General features: G+C 42.5%; 1 protein-coding gene across 2 annotated transcripts in view; it reads left to right on the forward strand.

Annotated features, from left to right (window-relative positions):
* The window catches only part of FOXO1 (forkhead box O1), an 86748-nt gene that overhangs the window by 59636 nt on the left and 8574 nt on the right, over window positions 1-18538 (forward strand). Inside the window, exon 2 of one of the 2 annotated variants that reach the window (XM_032496251.1) lies at window positions 4833-4988. The exons of the other annotated variant lie outside the window; for it this stretch is intronic. Coding sequence (XP_032352142.1) covers window positions 4833-4988 — 156 coding nt within the window. The remainder of the gene's footprint in view (window positions 1-4832; window positions 4989-18538) is intronic. 2 annotated transcript variants of the gene reach the window in all.

Genomic DNA, 18538 nt, shown 5'->3' on the forward strand with positions numbered 1-18538 from the left:
ACGGTTTCCTTGTGCTGACTCTGCACCCACACGAAGGAAAGATGGAGACTTGAGTAATATTTCTTCAAAATCATACTCTGTGAAGGTTTGGCATACCATGTTTGTTCTCTTGATAAGAAAGTAACTCACCCAGAAGTTACTCGGTTAAAAAACATGCTACTACATAACCCTTTCCCAGCCTCTGGTCTTCCTTGTCCGGATGGTGAATCATTCTGCCTTGCGAGGAGCAGGGAAAGAAGGCCCCTCTGTTGCCTGCAGAGTGGGAGCTCCCTGAGGATTTGGGAGATCTCCAGAAACCCTGGGGATGGAGCTGTGCTCCGTTTTATCGGGCTTCATCATTAGGCCTTTCCTAGAGAGGGAAAGCATGTCCTCTAGGAAGTACTACATTTCTTTCTGTTTTTGAGGCTTTCTCATTTTTCCCCCAGCCTGATACTTAGTAAGAAATCCATTTTCCAGTATGTCTCAGTGTACATGTGCACACACAAGATAAGACAGTTTCACAAAATAGACAAGTTTCCTATTTTATTAATGGGAAATAAAAAGCTGGCCTCACTGATTGATTCCACTACTTTATGGACTGTAATCCAGACTTTTTGGCCTGAGGGCTTTCCCACTTTTATTCTTTAAAGACTTTCACATCACAGCAGCAGCCTTAGAGTTAGGGGAAAAGTGTATGCAGCATATGTGGAAGACTGGCCCTTGGTCGTGGGATGGGGAGGAGGGTTCACAGATCACTTGGGCACACCCTGAAAGAAGGAGCCCCTTTTTGGATTGGCCTCATCTCAAACATGGAACTTGTTAAAGGTGTGCACTAAACACCTCCAAAAGATGTTTGATGTGATGTGAACCTTGATGTGACTGACTAGCTAGGATAGTTTTGCCCTTATCTAGACATCTTTGTCATACAGATTTTGCTTTCAGCCCTTGAAAACTGCTGGCTGCTGGGATCTATTTTTGGATGGGATTTCACGCTCCTTTCCTTTTGCGTTAACCTCAGTCAGGCTCACTTAACCTCCTCTCAGCTCCGCTGTGTGCAGAACCTTTGATACCATGAAAGTACATTCCACTGTTAATTTCCTCAGAGCAAGTGTGAAGTCCGTCTCCACCCTGTGTCAGATGGCTTGTCAGAAATGTAAAGGAATTTGAAGTGACATCAGAGTTTGACAAGACATGATTACCCTTTCTCTGCCAAAGCAGGAACCATGGAAGTGGGTGCAGTCAGGCTGCAGCAGGGCTCCTCCCACTGAGTCCCTGGCTGGCTTTTTGGTATCTGGGGCAGTGATCTTGTTAAAGCCTGCATTGTGAAGTTGGCTGCTTGTGTGTCCAAAGGAAATACTATATATTAAAGAGGAAAGCGGGGGAGGAAAGTTCCAGGAAATTGAAAGGTGAGGTTGACACGTCCTCATTCACTAATGATGCTTCTGTTTTTCTTTCTGAAAAACAATGATGATTTAAAGTTTGATCTCAGAACAAACTGGCTCTTATCCATAACCTTATATTTTTAAACATCCTTTCTTAACTACTTATTAAATAACATCATACTAATAAGTTGCCTTTTATTATTTGGTGTTAATGACCCCAAAGCACCCTAACACAGTGTTTCTCAAACTTGCCTGTCAGATGAGGTACTTGTTAAGAATATTCTGGGACTTCGCCCTCCTCTTATTGAATCAGAATCTATATGGAATAACACAGTTGAGTGATTTTCTTAGAATATGAGAACTGAAAAAAAAAATGTTGGGCATGGAGCTAGTCCAGGTGTTTCCAAACCTGGTGACTCTCACTGTTATGACTCTTAATACAGGGAGTCTGGGCACCCTCCCTTACCTGCTGGATCCCAACCTCTGAGCCAGGGGCTTTAGGGTTTTAGTTTTCAATAGGCTGGTCATCAGCCTGGAGGGGTAACCCACTCATCTTTTCAGATTCCTTCAAGAAAGGGAAATTGACTTGATGTGCTTGGTTATTGGGCTAGAAAATAGCAGCACAAGAAATCCTCTTCTGATATATATTGATTGACTCAAGTAATATTCATATTTCAGGTCCTTAGCATGGGGAGATTCAAGATGAGGGAGCAGGGTCCCTACCCTTGAGGCACATGTACTGTTGCTCAGCCTTTCTCAAAGGATGAGTTTGGGGTGTGGCATGTACCCTGCTACCCCAGCTCTCAGATGCGCATGTGCCTGGGTTGGGGTCAGAAAGTATAGGGCGCCTACTCTTCTTCCCTTGTTGGCTGCTGTCACCCTCCATTTGTTTTTCTCTTAACAGCTTGATGAAATATCCCCAACATCTAGAAAAGCACAGAGGCTAATATATAATTAGTAAGCACATGCCTCCACATGGTTTTAACAATTATCACCCATCTTGCTTGAAACCTTTCTGCCTTCCCTGAGTCACTAATCCAGAGGTGGGCTGTTGAGGGCTCCTTTTCTTAGAGAAGCCTGCCCCCTGCTTGGCTTACTGTGTAGGTCCATAAATCCTATATAGTCACATCCCCTTTACATTTATATAAATGGTGTCAGTGTAGGTATCATTCAGCAACTTTTTTTTTTTGAAGTCAGCATTATGTTTTTGAAATTTGTCCATTGTTACCACATGACCTGACATGGCCCCATACTTATGAGTAAAATCAGGAAATTGAAGCCAGACAGCTTGAAAACCTTCTTAATGGAAAAAATGCAAGAAGATGTGGGTGGGAGACAGTTTCTGTTGAATTTTTAGTATAGAACACTGTCATTTATGGGAAAATAGTTAATTTGAATTAGGCACTATTTTGAATAGCCCAGTATCAACTTAATGAGTATTAGTTACATGTTGTATGAAAAGTTCATTGTTTTTATTTACTATGGGTGTAGTTATTGCAGTTTGGTTCCAGACAGGTGAAAGTTAAGATTTGTGGCATAAAACAGGAAGCAGATGGAGGCTAATTAAAGTTCTGTTGATGATAAAAGGATGACTGATCAAGGAGCAGCTGGCTTCCCAATTTAAACACAATTTGTCCTATTATATGAGGACAGCCTTCCGCAAGTTCTCATGAATATCTTTCAAAGGTGAAGGAATGTGTTTCAGCAACAAGTGTGAAGGCTGTTGCACTCTATTTTTGTTCACTTTTTTGCCTTCAAGCAGTATGTCTTCAGGGTTTACCCAAGATAAAGAAAGGGGGTCACAAAACCCGGCTAAGATTTTCAGGGGTGCTCCGTCCACTCCAGCTACCTATTACACCCTGGAAAAGCTTTCTTCAAGGAAGTGCCCAAGCATTTGATTTTATTTTGTATCTTTTTCTTATTTTTCCCAACACCCTCTCCTCTTGGACTTTAAAATGTTGGTGCCCAGGCCATAACCCATCAAGTCCCATGACTTGCCTAACTAGACCGCTCTGTGTGTATGTGTGTAGGTGACAGCAAAGTCCTGCTCTGATCCTTGAGCTTCTGGCAGAGCTTATTTTGCTTGATTGTGCCCTGGATGACTTTCACCTTCAAGTGACAGCATCTCTTGTTGCTACTGCTAATAATGGTTGGATAAACATTAAGACCCAGTGCCCTGGATGTATTTTGCCTAAAAAACATACCAGCACTGGGTTTTCTTCAATTTTGTGCTGGGTGGTGACATGAGATCACATGACATTTGACTTGCCTGGAGTCAGAGGCTAGACGTAGGCTTGACATTTTGTATTCATAAATGCTTCGTTTGGTTATCTCATTTTAATCCTTATAAAAACCCTTTGAAGTGATGATGATTATCCCCATTTTGCAGAGGAGGCGATTAAAGCACGGAGAGTTTGTGGTACAGCCAAGGTCACAAGTTTACTAGGTGCCAGCAGCGGGTTAGAATCCAAGTTTGTCTGACAACAGGCTCGTGTTCCTCAGCCACTATATTCTACTGGTTTTGTGTAAAACTACCATCAAATGATTGTTTTCTTCCACTTCCTGCTTAAGAAAAAGAGCTGTCATTTCCTGGAAAAACAAAAATCTTAGGATATAGTTTCTGACTTCATCTTATTTGATTAAGTAAGTATTTATATGTGTGTATGTGTGTGTGTATCATACACACACTTGGGAGGAAATCAATTTTTTGAATGAATGCATGAAAAAGGAGTAAGTAATAGGTCTCCCCCCCCCAAGGAAGTAGCTTCATTCTGATTTTAAAAGTTATACATGCTCTTTCTTTTAACAACAGCAAAAAAAGACAACATGCAGCTAGAAAATAAAAATCCCCATTGCCTTCACCATCAAGAGACATCATTATATTATCATCATTATATTCTTTGAGATTGTCTTGTAAAAGAAATAATTGACCAAATAGATCTCACGTAACTGGTAATAAAGGTCACTATTTATATTAGCTACAAATAGCATGAACCTGAGGTTTCAGGGCGTCATAATTGACATTCATTGTCACGTGTTGTATATAAATAAACTGTCCAGTCCTCGATGCTATTTTTGCCTAATCTGGTTCTGCACTAGTTCTGCTACACAATGTGCTGATTAGGAGAGCCCGTGTACAGGTTCCTGTCCTCCAGGCTCTTTTTCCAGGACCCTGGAAACTGTCCCTCCACTCACATCGCAGTTGACACAGTGTGTGCTGTCACAGTTAGGGCTTGAGTGTTTTCCTGACTTGTGTCTCAGGAATCATAGTCATTTTTTTCATTCTGCTGTTTTCTGAGCAAATCAACCTATCACACTCTCCTATCTTCTCCTCCCCTTCTCTTCCTCCTCCTGTACATTGCTTGCCTTCCTTCCTCTCACAGAAGCATTTAGGGAGGTGGAAGAGATCTGGAAATGAAATTTGAGTGGGCCCCTTCTCCCCTGGTAACTCTGCCTTGTGTATTTTTGAAGATACTGATGTTGGCTGTTGCTGTGAGATGTCGGGAGAGGGGCCTGTGTAGGACCTGCTTCGTCCTGAGTAACCTGACCTGGCTTGGAGAGCCTGCGTCTCCTTCGTCCTTCAGAGAAGAAGAGGGCACGGTTCACAGAGCACCTGGGCTTCCCAAGGTACCTGGGACAGCTGTGTTCTTTGCTAGGAAGCTTGGGTAGCTCTGCAGCTCTCAGGTAGCGTGCCCTTCTACCCTGGGCACCATCATAAAATTTCACAAGTGTACTCTATGCTTTTTGAAGCAGTTGTATCCATTACAATTCCTCTGTGAGGCAGTTAGGACAAGCATTTTTTTCTACTTTATAGACAAGAAAGCTGAGATACACAGCATATAAAATTTGTCCTAAGTCATACACATAGAGATAGAGCCAGACCTAGGTCTTCGACCTCTTGACCACCGTCTTGCCGTTAGACTGGCATTTCCACAGTGTGTGCCACTAAGCATTGGTTTCAGTCTGGTCTGTCAACAAGTGTCAGAGACATGAAGGTACATGTTATCACACCCACAAAACAAAACACAGATTTGAGTTAATGAAGGGTGCTGTGTTTTGCTTTGCTTTACTTTGTATTTTAACATGAAGTTAAGTGTATTAAAGGCTCAAAAAATTATGAAATTGGGAATCCTATTTCAGTCCGTGTGGCCAAATGTCTTGAATATACGTCCTTGGTGAGTTTTCACCCCAGGAGGAGCCATTATTCTGCGGAGCATATATTGAAGATGCTTTCCTAGGCCCAAATGTGCTGCCTTGCCCTGGATTTACTTTGGAGGTGCTCCAGGAGACCTCAGTGGTTAGGGGAAAATCGAATCTTTGGAGACCTGGAGTGCGAGTGTACATAGACAGTGGCTGGAGATGCTTCGGGAATAGAGACTACCCTGGGAGTGGAGTGGGAGGTTGGCCCTTGGGAATCCTGTCATCATGTTACTGTCAGCAGTTCAGCAGGAACTTTGTGGAGAAGGATTTTAACCAGAACACAGGAAGGTTCTCCATCAACAGGATCAGCATTCTAGGACTGGTTGTCAGCTGGTAGGTCAAGATTCATGAGCTGTAGCCTGAGTGACAGCTGCACTGTTTGGCACGGATAGATGTAAGAAATTTGGACCAAGAACAGCATGCTGGTGTGTCTCGGCCAGTGTTTAACCAGACACATACCTGGAGTGAGGCCGTGTGTATCAACCACCCCCACCCCTGTTCTTCTTTATTATTTAATATTCAACTTTGCTGCTTTTGTTACTCTTACTGGATTGGTTGGTTATGGGGAGGGGGTGTTTGGTGAAGGTGCTAGTGGCAGATTATACATGCATTTCATTAGTCAGCCCTCTTACTTCCTTTAGGAGAAGCAGAACTTCATAACAAAACTCTTTTATTTTGAGGTAAATTGTTCCAGCCAGGCAGAAATGATTTACTATTTTGCATTGAAATCTCAAACGAAGGAAGCAAGTCTAACTTCTCAGAACTGATCCTGGCCATTATACTTGATCTTTTCTTCCCTTCCCTTTTCCTTTTCCTCCCCTCCCCTTTTCCTTCTCCTCCCCTCCCCTCTCCTCCCCTCTCCTCTCCTTTCTTCCTTTCTAGAGTATCTATCTGCTTTCGTCCTTACCTAAGCTAAGCTATTTCAGGAGTTGGGTGTAGATGAAAAGTTCACATTAAAGTATTTTAAAATCCAGAAGGTAGAAACTATATTAATGGAAGTGCTTTGTTTGGTTTCTTTTGTGTTGGGGGAGAATACAATGATCCCAATAGGAGTAATGGAATGGTTGGGAGAACGTGTTGTACAATAGATGGGAGGTTAATAACCTAAGGTGTGATATTTGTCTCATCAAGAGTTCCTCGGTGCTCCTCCAAGAAAGTGATCAGACCAGGTATTAGACTGTATGACCTATGTTTTACAAAATGTTTGATCTGTCTGCTATTGTTTGCTAGTAACTTCGTGATTTTTAAACCTGGTCGTAAGTTGCATGGCATTAACTTATTTTGGGACCGAAAAGAAAGGAAGCAGATGGATGCCAGGGCTCCTGGGCTGTGAAAGAAGGTCAGTGGGATCTGCTGAGGGTAGGGGTTATACCCACAGTCATGTACTTTTATAATCAAATTCTGATGGGATAATCAACTGTTAAACATTAACTTCCCAAGATTCAGACCTCTTTCCTGTGTGTGTGTGTGTGTGTGTGTGTGTGTGTGTGTGTGCGCGCGCGCTTTCCAGCTGTTAGTCAGTCTAGGCCCCAGATCTCATGTGCACCTACCAGGGTACTGACTAATCACTCCTGAGTAATTTGTTGTAGCTTTCTCCCTGTTTATGCTGAGCAGTCCATGGTTACATTGTAGGGCATTATTTCCTTTAATTTCCCCTTGGCCGTTCAAAACAACCTGAAAGATGTTATGGTTGAGCCTAGACAATGACCTCAAGAAACAAAAATAAACCTTTCAAAAAGTAAGAACGGAATTTGTAAGCCAAATTCTGTGAACGAAGAATAAAAGTTTGAAAACACACACCAGACTTTACACATGTTAAAATCTTGTTCATTCAAAACAAATGGTCCTAGCCCCCAGTATCCTGCCCTCCTTGACTGAAAAAACCAGAGATTATGCCACGGGTTTTAGAACTACCAGGTAGCATTCGAATCATGAGACAAAAGCCGAGCAGCTGCTTTAATATAAAACCCCATCATTTGCAGGGAGATAGGTGGGTAAAGCCCTGAAGGCGACACTCGTCATCAGTCTTTCCGCACAAGCTGTGGCACCATTCTACTGGGGGCAGTGATTTGAACCAAGGACACCTTTTGGGGTGGGAAAGAGCCATTCCAAAGATAGTACCTCCCTGAGATGTTTTGCTCATCAACAAAAATTTAAGTGCATGTAAAAATACAGACACCCACGTATATTTAGATTTTTGGATAATCTAAAGTATCTACTTTCCAAGCAGGGCACCGTGTCTCCTCTCCCACCGTCTTGTGGGAAGACAGGCTGGCACTTTCCCTCTGGGTTCCATGTTGTAACTTTATTCTGATCTTTACTTGCTCTCCTGAGTGTTCAGATAAAATACAAGCTCCTTGCTCATTTTTAAAAGTCCCCTCCCACTCTGTTTTCCCCTCTTTCTGCATCTGAACTCAAATATGGCCATGCTTACCCCTTCTCCAGACAGGTTAGTACTTTAACACACTTCTCTCACAAATACTAAATAGATGATACTTGTTGGGTGGTTTGTGCACCCTGAGCGTTTAGTACTGTGATTCAATAAGGTAAATATTGTTGGATTGTAAATCACTTACCCAGGATTACTCAGGCAGTATGTGGATTTGAGTCCAGGGCTCTTGGGTTTTAGAACACATGTTGTATAGTATACCTGTCAGCTTTGATTCATGTTCTACACTCACATCAAGAATTCCTTCCCCCTTTATCCAGCCATTGGAATCTTGCCTTTCCTCATGTTCCAATTACAGGTTAGGGTCTTTCCTTTCTTGTTTTGAGCATGTGCCACATTTCATTTTGGAAAAGAGCCTTATGTGCCTTTGTTGTTTCCACAGTACCTAGTCAACATTAAGGGCCCAGTAAATACATGTTGACTTGAAAATGACGTTGATTGCTTTCAATTTGGCTGAATTAAAAGACCCTTATTTATGTTATTGAAATGTGAATGGAAGTAAATTAATTTCTGAAATGGTCTGGAATTAAATAGTTTACATTAGACTCACTTCGACTAGGCTTTGCTTATTTTCTTGATTAATTTGGGATGGATTTTTCAATAATAAAAACTGAAGGTAAAAGTTTATTTTCTGTTCATATTCCCAGTAAAAATGACTGACTCAAGATCCTGTGAGATCCTTGGTACCCCGATCCCTCTTGGTCCCCCAACAGCAAAGGAGTGCTCTGTTGGTGACTTGGGTGGGACTGCCTGGATGTGTTCTGTTCCAGCCCTTATTCACCCTGGGGTCCTTTTGGGACAGCCGGATGTATATATAATGAAATAAACAAAAAACTAACCCAACGTGGAAAGCTCTCTTAAAGAAAATGTTTTGCTCTAAAATGGCATGCTGCTCCAGCCTAATTTATAGCTACTTTGAGGACTAAAACAGTTATCCAATATATTGATGTCCGTTTTATTAATTATTTGATAGAAATGTATTATGGACTTTAAAAATGATTAAAATGTAAAACTTCTTATCTTTGAGGTATATGATTGCACTGAAGAATAATTGTTTCAAACTTTGTTCACCCTCTAACAGTTCTAAACGATCTCTTGCAGCCTTAACTAGATTGTCAGAATTGGATTTAATTACTTTTCCAAGTAATACAAAATAAAGAAAATAATACCAGAGACTACCTGTTGGTTTAGAAAAAAAGTGAGAGTTGAAATTAAGGCTGATCTCACTGCTCGTAACTGTTTAAGTATCTGCGATAATGGGGCTGACAGCTTCTTCCAGAAAACTTTGCTTTTGTTTTAGAATATCAAGGATTTCTGGAAATTGAATAGTGTCTTGCACATTTTTGATATGCTGTGTGGTTTCCACATGTGCTCTCACTTAGTCTTCACAATGCTCCTTTGGGTTATGTGATGGTGAGGCCCGGGACATCATCTGACTTGCTTAGATTCATATGCAGAGTAAATGACCTAACTTGGACATGAATGTAAGCCCTTAGTCTTCTGGGGAGACCCTTAATACTGAACCATTATGGCAAATGCATGATTTTAAGAAAGTGGAGAAAAGGTTCTGCTGAATGTACTGATATATTATGGTAGAAATCATAGCTGTGGTTCAGAATATACTTGAATGTAGTAGCTTGGAAGATATATAAAACATTTGTACTGTGTGCAAGATTCTCACATACAGTTTCCTTTTGGACAAAATTCAAAGTGATAAACTGAAAACAGTGAGCACTGAAGTTCCAAAGAGGAGTTTAAGGTGGACCACCACAGACTATGGGCTTGGGTGAGAAGTTCTAATTCTCCACTGGTTTGAATTATCCTAAGAAATGGTTCATATAATCATTCTTTCTTCCTTTGCTAGTTTCCCTGGAGTGTTTAAGATAGAGCTTAACTGTACCAAATTCTCTCATTGTTTTCTCAGCTCCAAACAGTGAATATGTGTTGTGGAGCCAGTGCATTTTAAAAGGTCAACACCTCCTAAAAATGATATTCATAACTACTAAAAGTAGCTGTGAGGTTTTTGTCTTTGGAGATTTGTAGACAAAGTCTTATACTTTCAATTCTTGGCAATGTTGTTCATGTTTCTAAAGAGGACATGAGTTCAAACTGCAGCGTTAGGAGTAAAAAGTTTAATACAAGGAAAATTTTCCAGATAAGTAAGTTTTGCTGATTGCTCAGTCGAAGATCTTCAGGTGGTTTGGGAATCCTTTTTGTCTTAGTTGACTTTCTTTCTCCCTTCTCTCTGGAATATGGATCAGCCTAGCCCCAGGCTGAGCTCAAAAGTAATGAACTCACAGGAGTCATCGTAGGATGTCCTCAGGTCGCCTCAGTCTGGTTCCAGGGCAGACTCAACTTGGAGCCTTCCAGCATCCCCTGAGCCCAGGAGTGATCTTGGCCAAGCACATGCTCCCAGAACTGGCCTTCGTCTTGACTCGAGGCCTGATTGAGGCTGCAGGTACTTGTGGCATCACTTGGTGAATGTGTTACTTGTAGTGGAGTGTTGGTGACTACACAGGGGTGAGGGGGTTGCTTCTCAGGCTCCTTTTCTGTTCAGAGTTTGCAGACAGAAGTGAAAATGCTGTTCACAGCATAGGTGTTTACACTGAGTAGGAAACTTGGTCTTACAAAAAAGCACAGCACCATATTGTGAGAGGCCCATGGACAGATGCTGCTTGCGAAGTTAAGTGTAGGCCTCTTGTACGGGACAGGGGCCGTGTTGCTGGGAAGGTGTGGTTTTAGGGTGGACACATTATGGAAGGCCTTGAGGGTCGTATCTGTAGGTTTTTAGGTATCTTAATGAAAGCTGCATTTCTGAAACATTTTGGGGGGTTCTTCTGGAGTCCCTGAACTGGCGTGGGTCCTGGTAATGCTGAAGGAGCCTTTGTTGTTTGGAAGGAAGGTGTGAAGAGTAGGGCTGTTACGTAGCAGACCTGCTGTGTCTGTGGTCTGTTCACTGAGGTGGATCCCTGATGTCTCCAGGATTCTTGGGAACAGCTCTGGCTGGGCCCAGCCTCCCATGGTAGGGGGCATTTTGCTTTATCATAAAGTAAATGGGCCCCAATGGTTTTGCTAGTATTGGATCAGTCAGTGAATTTTTGTAGTTATTTGACTTGAGGCAGGATCCCAAGAATTTGGAGAAGGTGGCCCCAAACCAGTGTGTACTTACCAAGTCGTTGTTGCTTTAGGTTCCTTAGCCAGAATGATGGGCAGGCAAGCTGGTGTCAAGATTGTATATCACGGAGGTAATTCTACATTGCAAATAAAATGTAGTTCAGAGTTACATTTTATTGCAATTTGCTGTTCATTTTGTAATCTGAATTTACCATATTTGAGTTCCAAAATAGAAAAAAAAACCACATAAACCTAGACTTTGTACTTTTTAATTCTATTTGCTAAGAGTAGCAATTCTTGGTAAATAGATTTTGCATTGAGTGAATTCATTTTTTTCCCCTAGATTTTCCAGACAGTGAACATATTTAGAATGAGAAGCAGTTAAAGATAGTACATCCTATGGATGGGATTTTATCCTAGAGATTTTAATCTGTCAAAGTTTCAACCTTACTGCCTTTGAATTTACATTGATAAAGCTTTTTGTTGGCTCTTATAAACAGTTTGGGTGCACACCTTGAATAAGCATTTACTTAACATGAATATGTTTAATGGGCTCATCACTAACTCTGACAATACTTTAAAATTCCCTTCAGTTCTTTTCAGAAAACTTTATGTTTGACCAAACTGTTGATACATGCTGTGCTTCACTTTATACCTAATTTAAGTTCTTCATCAGAATAGAATAAATCCTAATGTGTTCTTTGCTTTTGGTTTTTATTTTGTTTTGCGTCATTCTTCTGGTAGCCAAAGACATAAGGTAGTTAATTGCATTGTAAAGCAGTGTGTTTATGGAGCCATTGAAGATTAGAAAAATGGTATGGCCTGTAAAACAGATGAAGATTTTCATTAGGAAAATGGCAGAATCACTTCCACAAATGAGTTTCCTCTTAATATTCTGCTGCGGTGGGGCTTTATGTGACTGAGGCAGTCGTTAGGCAAGAGCAGCAAGAGAGTTCATGTTCTGGGCAGTTAATGAAAAAGAAGTTTCAGACATCAGACAGGGTAGGCTCCTGCAGGTCAGCAGGTGGGCAGGGTAGGGGGTGGTGGCTTCCTGCTGTGGACTTGGCAATGCTGGGTGCCTGTGCTTCCCTGCGGAAGGAGTGAGTAGGTTAAAGGGTGGCCAGGGATGCCTGCAGGTTGCGCTGACACTAAATTAATCTCAGGGGAAAGAGACAAGCTCCACTTTGAGATCCTTAGTAGCCTACTCATCCTTTAATAAAACAAAAAAGAGGCATTTAAAATAATTTTAGCTAAATGAAATTTAGGCTCGATGTATCCACCACAGGGACTTTATTAGCCAGGGTTGATGACACTCACTTGAGAGTTGACCTTGTTGGTTAGAATGGCAGCATCAGGCCCAAGTGTGTGACCATGGGAGGTAGTTCCTCTTACCCACACGTAAACGGGGGTCCACATTAGCAACTTTTATGGAGATTATAGATGGGTAGTGATTTAGATAAATGCCTCAGGATCTGGAACAGAAGGGAAGAGCTTGCATATAAATCTTAAGGTTTCAACCTCACCTGGATTGTTTTAGGTTTGTCTTTTGCAGTTGCTGGTTTCTGATAATGTGTGAAGCGCTGGGCATGAAATGGTATAGATTTTCACATTCTGAAAAATTAAGGCTTTGCCCAACTTCCTTTCATAAAATGGTAGCTTTCTCTATGGGGTCTTTTCCTAGGGGATGCAGCATGGGGGAAACGCTCTTTCTTTGACTGATGAGCTTCTGAGAAGCAGCAACTTGGGATGGCTTTAATAGCATTAAGTAGCTTTTGTGTCTGTCCCTGAAGATTTTTTTTCTTAAATCTTAAATGTCTGAGGTTGTTGGCTGGAGTGTGACTCTGAAATGTTGAGGCTTTTGGCTGTTACATTAGCTGGTCGAAGATGAGGCACACCTTGGAACATTGTCTGCTTCTCCATTGTGAGGATTTCCTCCTTGGCCAGCCCTCTGGGCTCGGGGTGCCTCTGTCCTCATGCCTTGTTTTTCCTGATACCAGTGTCCAGTTCACTTTGTAACCCCCTCTCCCACCAGCACTCTGTCCTGCAGAATGCCCTGAAGCCCCCCATCTCTCGGGCTTTTTTAGGGTTTGCTCTCTTCTGTGAGGTAAGCAGCGGTGGGTGGCCAGAGTGTGTGAAGAGGTGAGAAAGAGCGTGGTTCTCATCCCCGCCATCCTGGACACAGCTGGGCATCGGTCAGCTGTGTGTGTCCCCCACCTTGATCAGCCTCAGGGACATGTGTTCTGACAGGGTCACCCTGTAGCTGACGGGACCACACCAGTTCAACAATCCAAATTTTTACATCTAAAATCCTCTTAAGGGACGAGAACAATATTTCTGTTAAGGAAGGATTGCAGCTCAGTTGTGAGGACATGGAAACAAGTCTGAGGAAGGCCAGCTGCCTGTTAAACAGGAAGCTTGTGATAAATGATTTCTAATCAAGTTGTAACCATTCATGATTGCTAAAAAATTCTCGTTTATACACCTCTTTAATTCCCATTACAAAATAGCCAACCTTTATTTCCTCAGTTTTGTGTCTGGTGATGTGCCTTTCCGTGAATACCATGCCGTTTAGCCCATAACGATCCCATGTAATGATCCCGTGTAATAGCCGTTACTGTGACAGATGTCAAGACTGAGGCTTAGGGAGATCTGGTGACTCACTCTGGGGCCCCACAGTCTGACCTTGGGTTCTGCCTCCCTCCTGCCTCTTGAAAGCATGAAACTGCTCATGAGTCCTTACATTTGTCTTTTTGGTTCTATTTTACAGGAGATCATGATCTCCCCCATGCTTTTTTTTAGTAGAAGGTGATTTAACCTAGTCACATTTTCCTTCTTTGGAATGATTTGAGTCAGAGATAAAGCTGTTTAGAGCTAGATGTGGGTCTGTAGCTGCTGAGAATCCATAGCTTAGGGTTGATTTGGTCAGGGGAGATGCACTGTATGTTTGATACTTGCTTTCTTGTTCTTCTAGGACTAAAGCCCCACGTGATTCCACTTTTTGTAAATGAACACCCATGAGCTTTCCATATGCATTTCAGTCTTTCTGAACTCTATTTTTTCTAATATAAAATGAGGGTGTTAGACCAGGTGACCCTCCCAGGGCTTTCCAGCTGGCAAATTTTATGAGGCTGCAAGTCCTCTGCCCACAGCCTTGAGGTCCCAGGGAAGCCCAGAGTCCTAGTGCAGACTAGGGAGGGTGAGAGGGGCCTTTGGGACCATTGGTGGTGGGGCAAAAAGGACAGGTTTCTGGGAAGTGAAATCAGCTTCACAGAAGAGCTGGGTGCCAGGGCCGAATGTGTAATAGCTCAAGCTCTTCACAGCAGATCTTCTATTACAATACTTTTTAGAGTTGAATTTATGTGCTGTCTGTTGCTGACATCTATTGACGTCACCTGTTTAAAAAAAAAAAGGCTGGGCAAGAGGTCACCTGTTTTCCTTCTTTTTGCAAGCAAAATGCATTACCTTGCAAAGTTGTTCTGTTACCACCTTTATTTAATGGGAACTCTGTGTTGAATAGAGATTATTCCTACTTTCTCCTTGGTTTGTTTTTATTCCTTAAAGTGCAGGAAGGGATAGTGTAAAAGAGGAAGCAGGAGAAAGGGGTAAAGTTCTCGCTGGGAGCCTATGAAACCATTGCACACATTGATAGAGTTCACAGAAATTAGATAAAATGCTTTTGGAAAAATCTAGTTTGTCTAGCATTTTGAAAGAATTTCTAGAATTTCTAGAACAACAAATTCATTTAGTCATGTGTTTCAGTGTCTTAGTTAGAAGTTTTTTGTTTGGCTTGGTGACTGTTTCTCACATTCACCCTGTCGCTGGGCGCTGGGCAGTATTAGGCTGTAGGGGCCTCTGGGGACCTTTCCACTTTCCTTGTGGGTCCCCACGGCCTTTTTACACACGCTTTTCCCGGGGCGATGCTAACATCTGAAATGCACACTTCAGCTGCTCTGGTTTCCTGCAACAAAGAGTAGCCAATTAGAATTAAAAGCCAATTATATTTTGTAAATTTATTACTTATTGAGGCAGAAAACGAGTTTTGCATTAACATCTCCTTGAAATAGCAAGACTTACAGTGGTTGTAGGGAAATACTTCTGATATAAAAAAAAAAAAAACGAGTTTTGTAAACTAGTATTTGTAAACAGAATTAGTTCCGCTCCCTCAAGAAGCACACATGTAACCTCAGTCTTAAATGTGTTCCTTTGATTTTTCTTAACAATGGCAAAGCCTATAAGTGGTTTTTCCAGCTGGCATTGGTGTTACATGCAGGGTCATTTTGCATGAGATTCATTTTCTGAGCCTCAGCTTTTCTATTTCTAAAATGGGGCCAATAATACCTGCCTCATAGGTCTCCTCCAAGGATGGAATGACATGATGTATTGAAAGCGGTTTGTAAACTGTAAAGTAAAATCCAGATGTAAAGTATGAGTGCAGAGGTTCCTGAGCAGGATGTTATTCAGCTTCAGTTGGTTTTATTTTTGGTTAAACACGAAGAGCAGCATCATCTTAGAACTCCCTGCAGAAAGAAAGTGGGGTGCAGCAGTGATGGTGAGAGCTGTGGCTGAGAGGTGGTGGTCTCCATGCACCCCAGTGGGTAGGCTGAATGGAGCCATGTGGCAGCTCAAGTCCAGAGGATTGGATTCAGGAGGCCAGGGTCCAGGGAAGCCTGGAATAGAGAGAAGTGGTCAGGAAGGAGCCCAGGGCAGGGGAGGACGGGAACAAACTGAGGGCTGGACCCTAGATCATTTTTTTTCAACCCAGGCCTTGGGGGACCGAAGAATTTGCTAGACTTGACTGTAGGGCTCGTTCTGCTCCTTTGGTTTTCTTGTTGGGGCTTCTAGGAGACTAGAAGTTGACTGTAATAGACTAGTGGTCTCTAAATGTCTTTGTAAAAAATCACTGACTCTTTTTGAGATTACATTTATTCACTTACTCTATAACAATATATTATATACATTATATAACGCATTTGCTCATTTAAAAAAATGAGATAAAAATGTAAATGAAGTGAAAGGTGTAAAGATTTCTTTCTTGGATTTTGTTGTCTGATTATTGCTTTAGGCAGCAAGGCTAGGAGCATTCTGGGGAGGGGTGGTTCCTACTCTGTGTCCCCAGGGCCTTTTGGGGACCAGCCTTGGAGCCTGGCTTCTTCTAGCCAGGAAGGCGGGGGGACCAGTGGAGCTCAGTCATAACCATCCCCTGTGGAGATGCCAGACTGGCCTGTTGAAGTAGCTCTGCTCTAACACCTGCTGCTGCTGCCTGCACACACACAAGGCTCGGCAGCAACCTTGAGAAGTTATGAGGACATGACCAGCAAGCATGTTAACAGACCACCTTTAGTGTCTGAATTCCTTCCTTAACATTGGCCCATAGCATCTGAGATGCTGTCTAGTGCAGAGGAAAAATGTCTTAACTCTTACCCCAAAACTGGTCTGTTTGTCCAGTAACTAACATGTAAAAGCCTCATGTTAGTGAGAACAGTACAAGATATGATTATAAAGAAATGAGACTAATGTTTATAATATGGATAAATCTCTAAAGCACAGACTGTTATTTTATAGATGCCATTATCCCAATAACAGCATTAGCTGATATTGATTGAGGTAAGCACATCTGTTATCTCATTTAATCTTTACAACAACCCTGTAAAAATGTAGGACCTATTAATCCGTTCAGCAGATACTTGAGTATCTACTTGATGATGGAGCTGTGAGGGTACAGTGTCCAAGGGGACAGACCAGGTCCCCGAGCTCATGCTGCTGACAGTATAGTGGGGAGCCAGACATAGTAGAATCAGAATTGTGGTGAGTAAACCGGGTCTTAGGCTTGCTTCAGGATGGGATTCTCAAGATACGCTTCCAGAAGGAAAGGGACATTTTGGCTGAGATGGAAGTTATAGGGGTGGGGTGGCAGTTTTTGGCAGGAGAAAGTCAAGGCTCCAGGACAGTCCTTTGTACGTCGTTTTTTGTACTAAGTGACTGTTTAGGTGGACTTGTTACTTCTCTAGATAGATTATGAAACACCTGGAAGGCAGACTCTGTGACTAATTCCTTCTGACATCCTTCACTGCACCCAGCGTAAATCAATCCCGATAAAAGTTATTTGGTATGAATTGGTACACGAATGGATGGAGAAAATATGTGGAAGGCATTACACCTTCCCTGTAATGTTTTTGGGATGTCAGTCAACAAATGTTCATTGAATATGTCTTTTGTGTGGAACATCTGTTAGGGGCCTTGAGATTAGTAAATAAAAACACACTCTATCCCCTTGCCCTTTAAGAATCCAGTCTGTAGAGTGCATAAAATGGAACACCTGAGCTTTAGAAACAGCCAGCAGAGCAAGTCGAACAAGCCAGGACACACTGTGCTGGGCACCCCTTCCCCCACGAGATCCATGGACTTCCACTGGGTCAGGCTTCCCAAGAACACCCTGCCCCGCTCAGTGTGGCCAGGCACGCACATGGGCAAATGGCAACTGAGTCAGGGGCAGGTGGCAGAGGGGGCATATGCAGAGGAAAGCCAGCTCAGCACTAGCAGAAAGCCTGGGCTGCAGAGAAGCTCAGTGCAGCTAGTGGAGAGGAAAGTTGCTGATTTGTCCTTTTCTCTAATGGTCTCATGCAGAAATTCTGGATTTAGGTAAGTGGTTTGCAGTGCATGAGTCTTCTGTGCTCACACTCTGCCTCTCTCCTCACATGATACTTGTTCGTGTTCTAGGACTGCACAGCTCTGACGGTCGCGTGTGGCTCTGCTGCATGGTTCCCCGATGAGACCAGGCTGAGTCCGCCGTGTCCGGCAGAGATCGGCAGACATGATAACATCGTTAATAGCGACACATGTTTTCACCAGCATTACCTCTTCAGCACTGCCACTCCTGCCACTCTGGTTCCCCCATTGCAATCATAGCCTCTTTAATGTCCTGCTGGCTGTGTGAAAAACAGGAATTTATGTAACAAGCCCTGCACAGCAAACCTTTTCCTGTTCGGAAAGAAAGTTTTTAAATTGTTGGCAAAGTTAGGAGACAGCTCTGTTGCTCAAAGAGCGACCTGAAATGTCCTCTTAGGAAAATATGTAGCATGTTTTGATAAGTAAGGGATTGCTGTGGCTTTTTTGGCATTGGGGGAGGGTAAGTCCAAGTAGTAAGTTAGTGTATATCCCACCTTCATCATTACAAATTCTACAGTCTTGTTAGAAATGTCCCCCCGTTGCAGTTACAGATGATCTGATCTAATTATGTGTATCGTAGAGCTGCACCACCCCCTCCCCAGGCAACGCAGTCAGGAAGCCACTATCTAGGAAGATCTTCCCCCTTTATTATTAACTTATTGTGACAAGGACAGGAGTCAAACTTGCTTTCCTCTAGAGATTTCATCATAGCTTATCTGTGTCTCTGTGTTCAGAGAGCAAGATAGTC

The sequence above is a fragment of the Camelus ferus genome, chromosome 14 (genome assembly GCF_009834535.1).
Source record: "Camelus ferus isolate YT-003-E chromosome 14, BCGSAC_Cfer_1.0, whole genome shotgun sequence".
NCBI classification, from domain to species: domain Eukaryota; kingdom Metazoa; phylum Chordata; class Mammalia; order Artiodactyla; family Camelidae; genus Camelus; species Camelus ferus.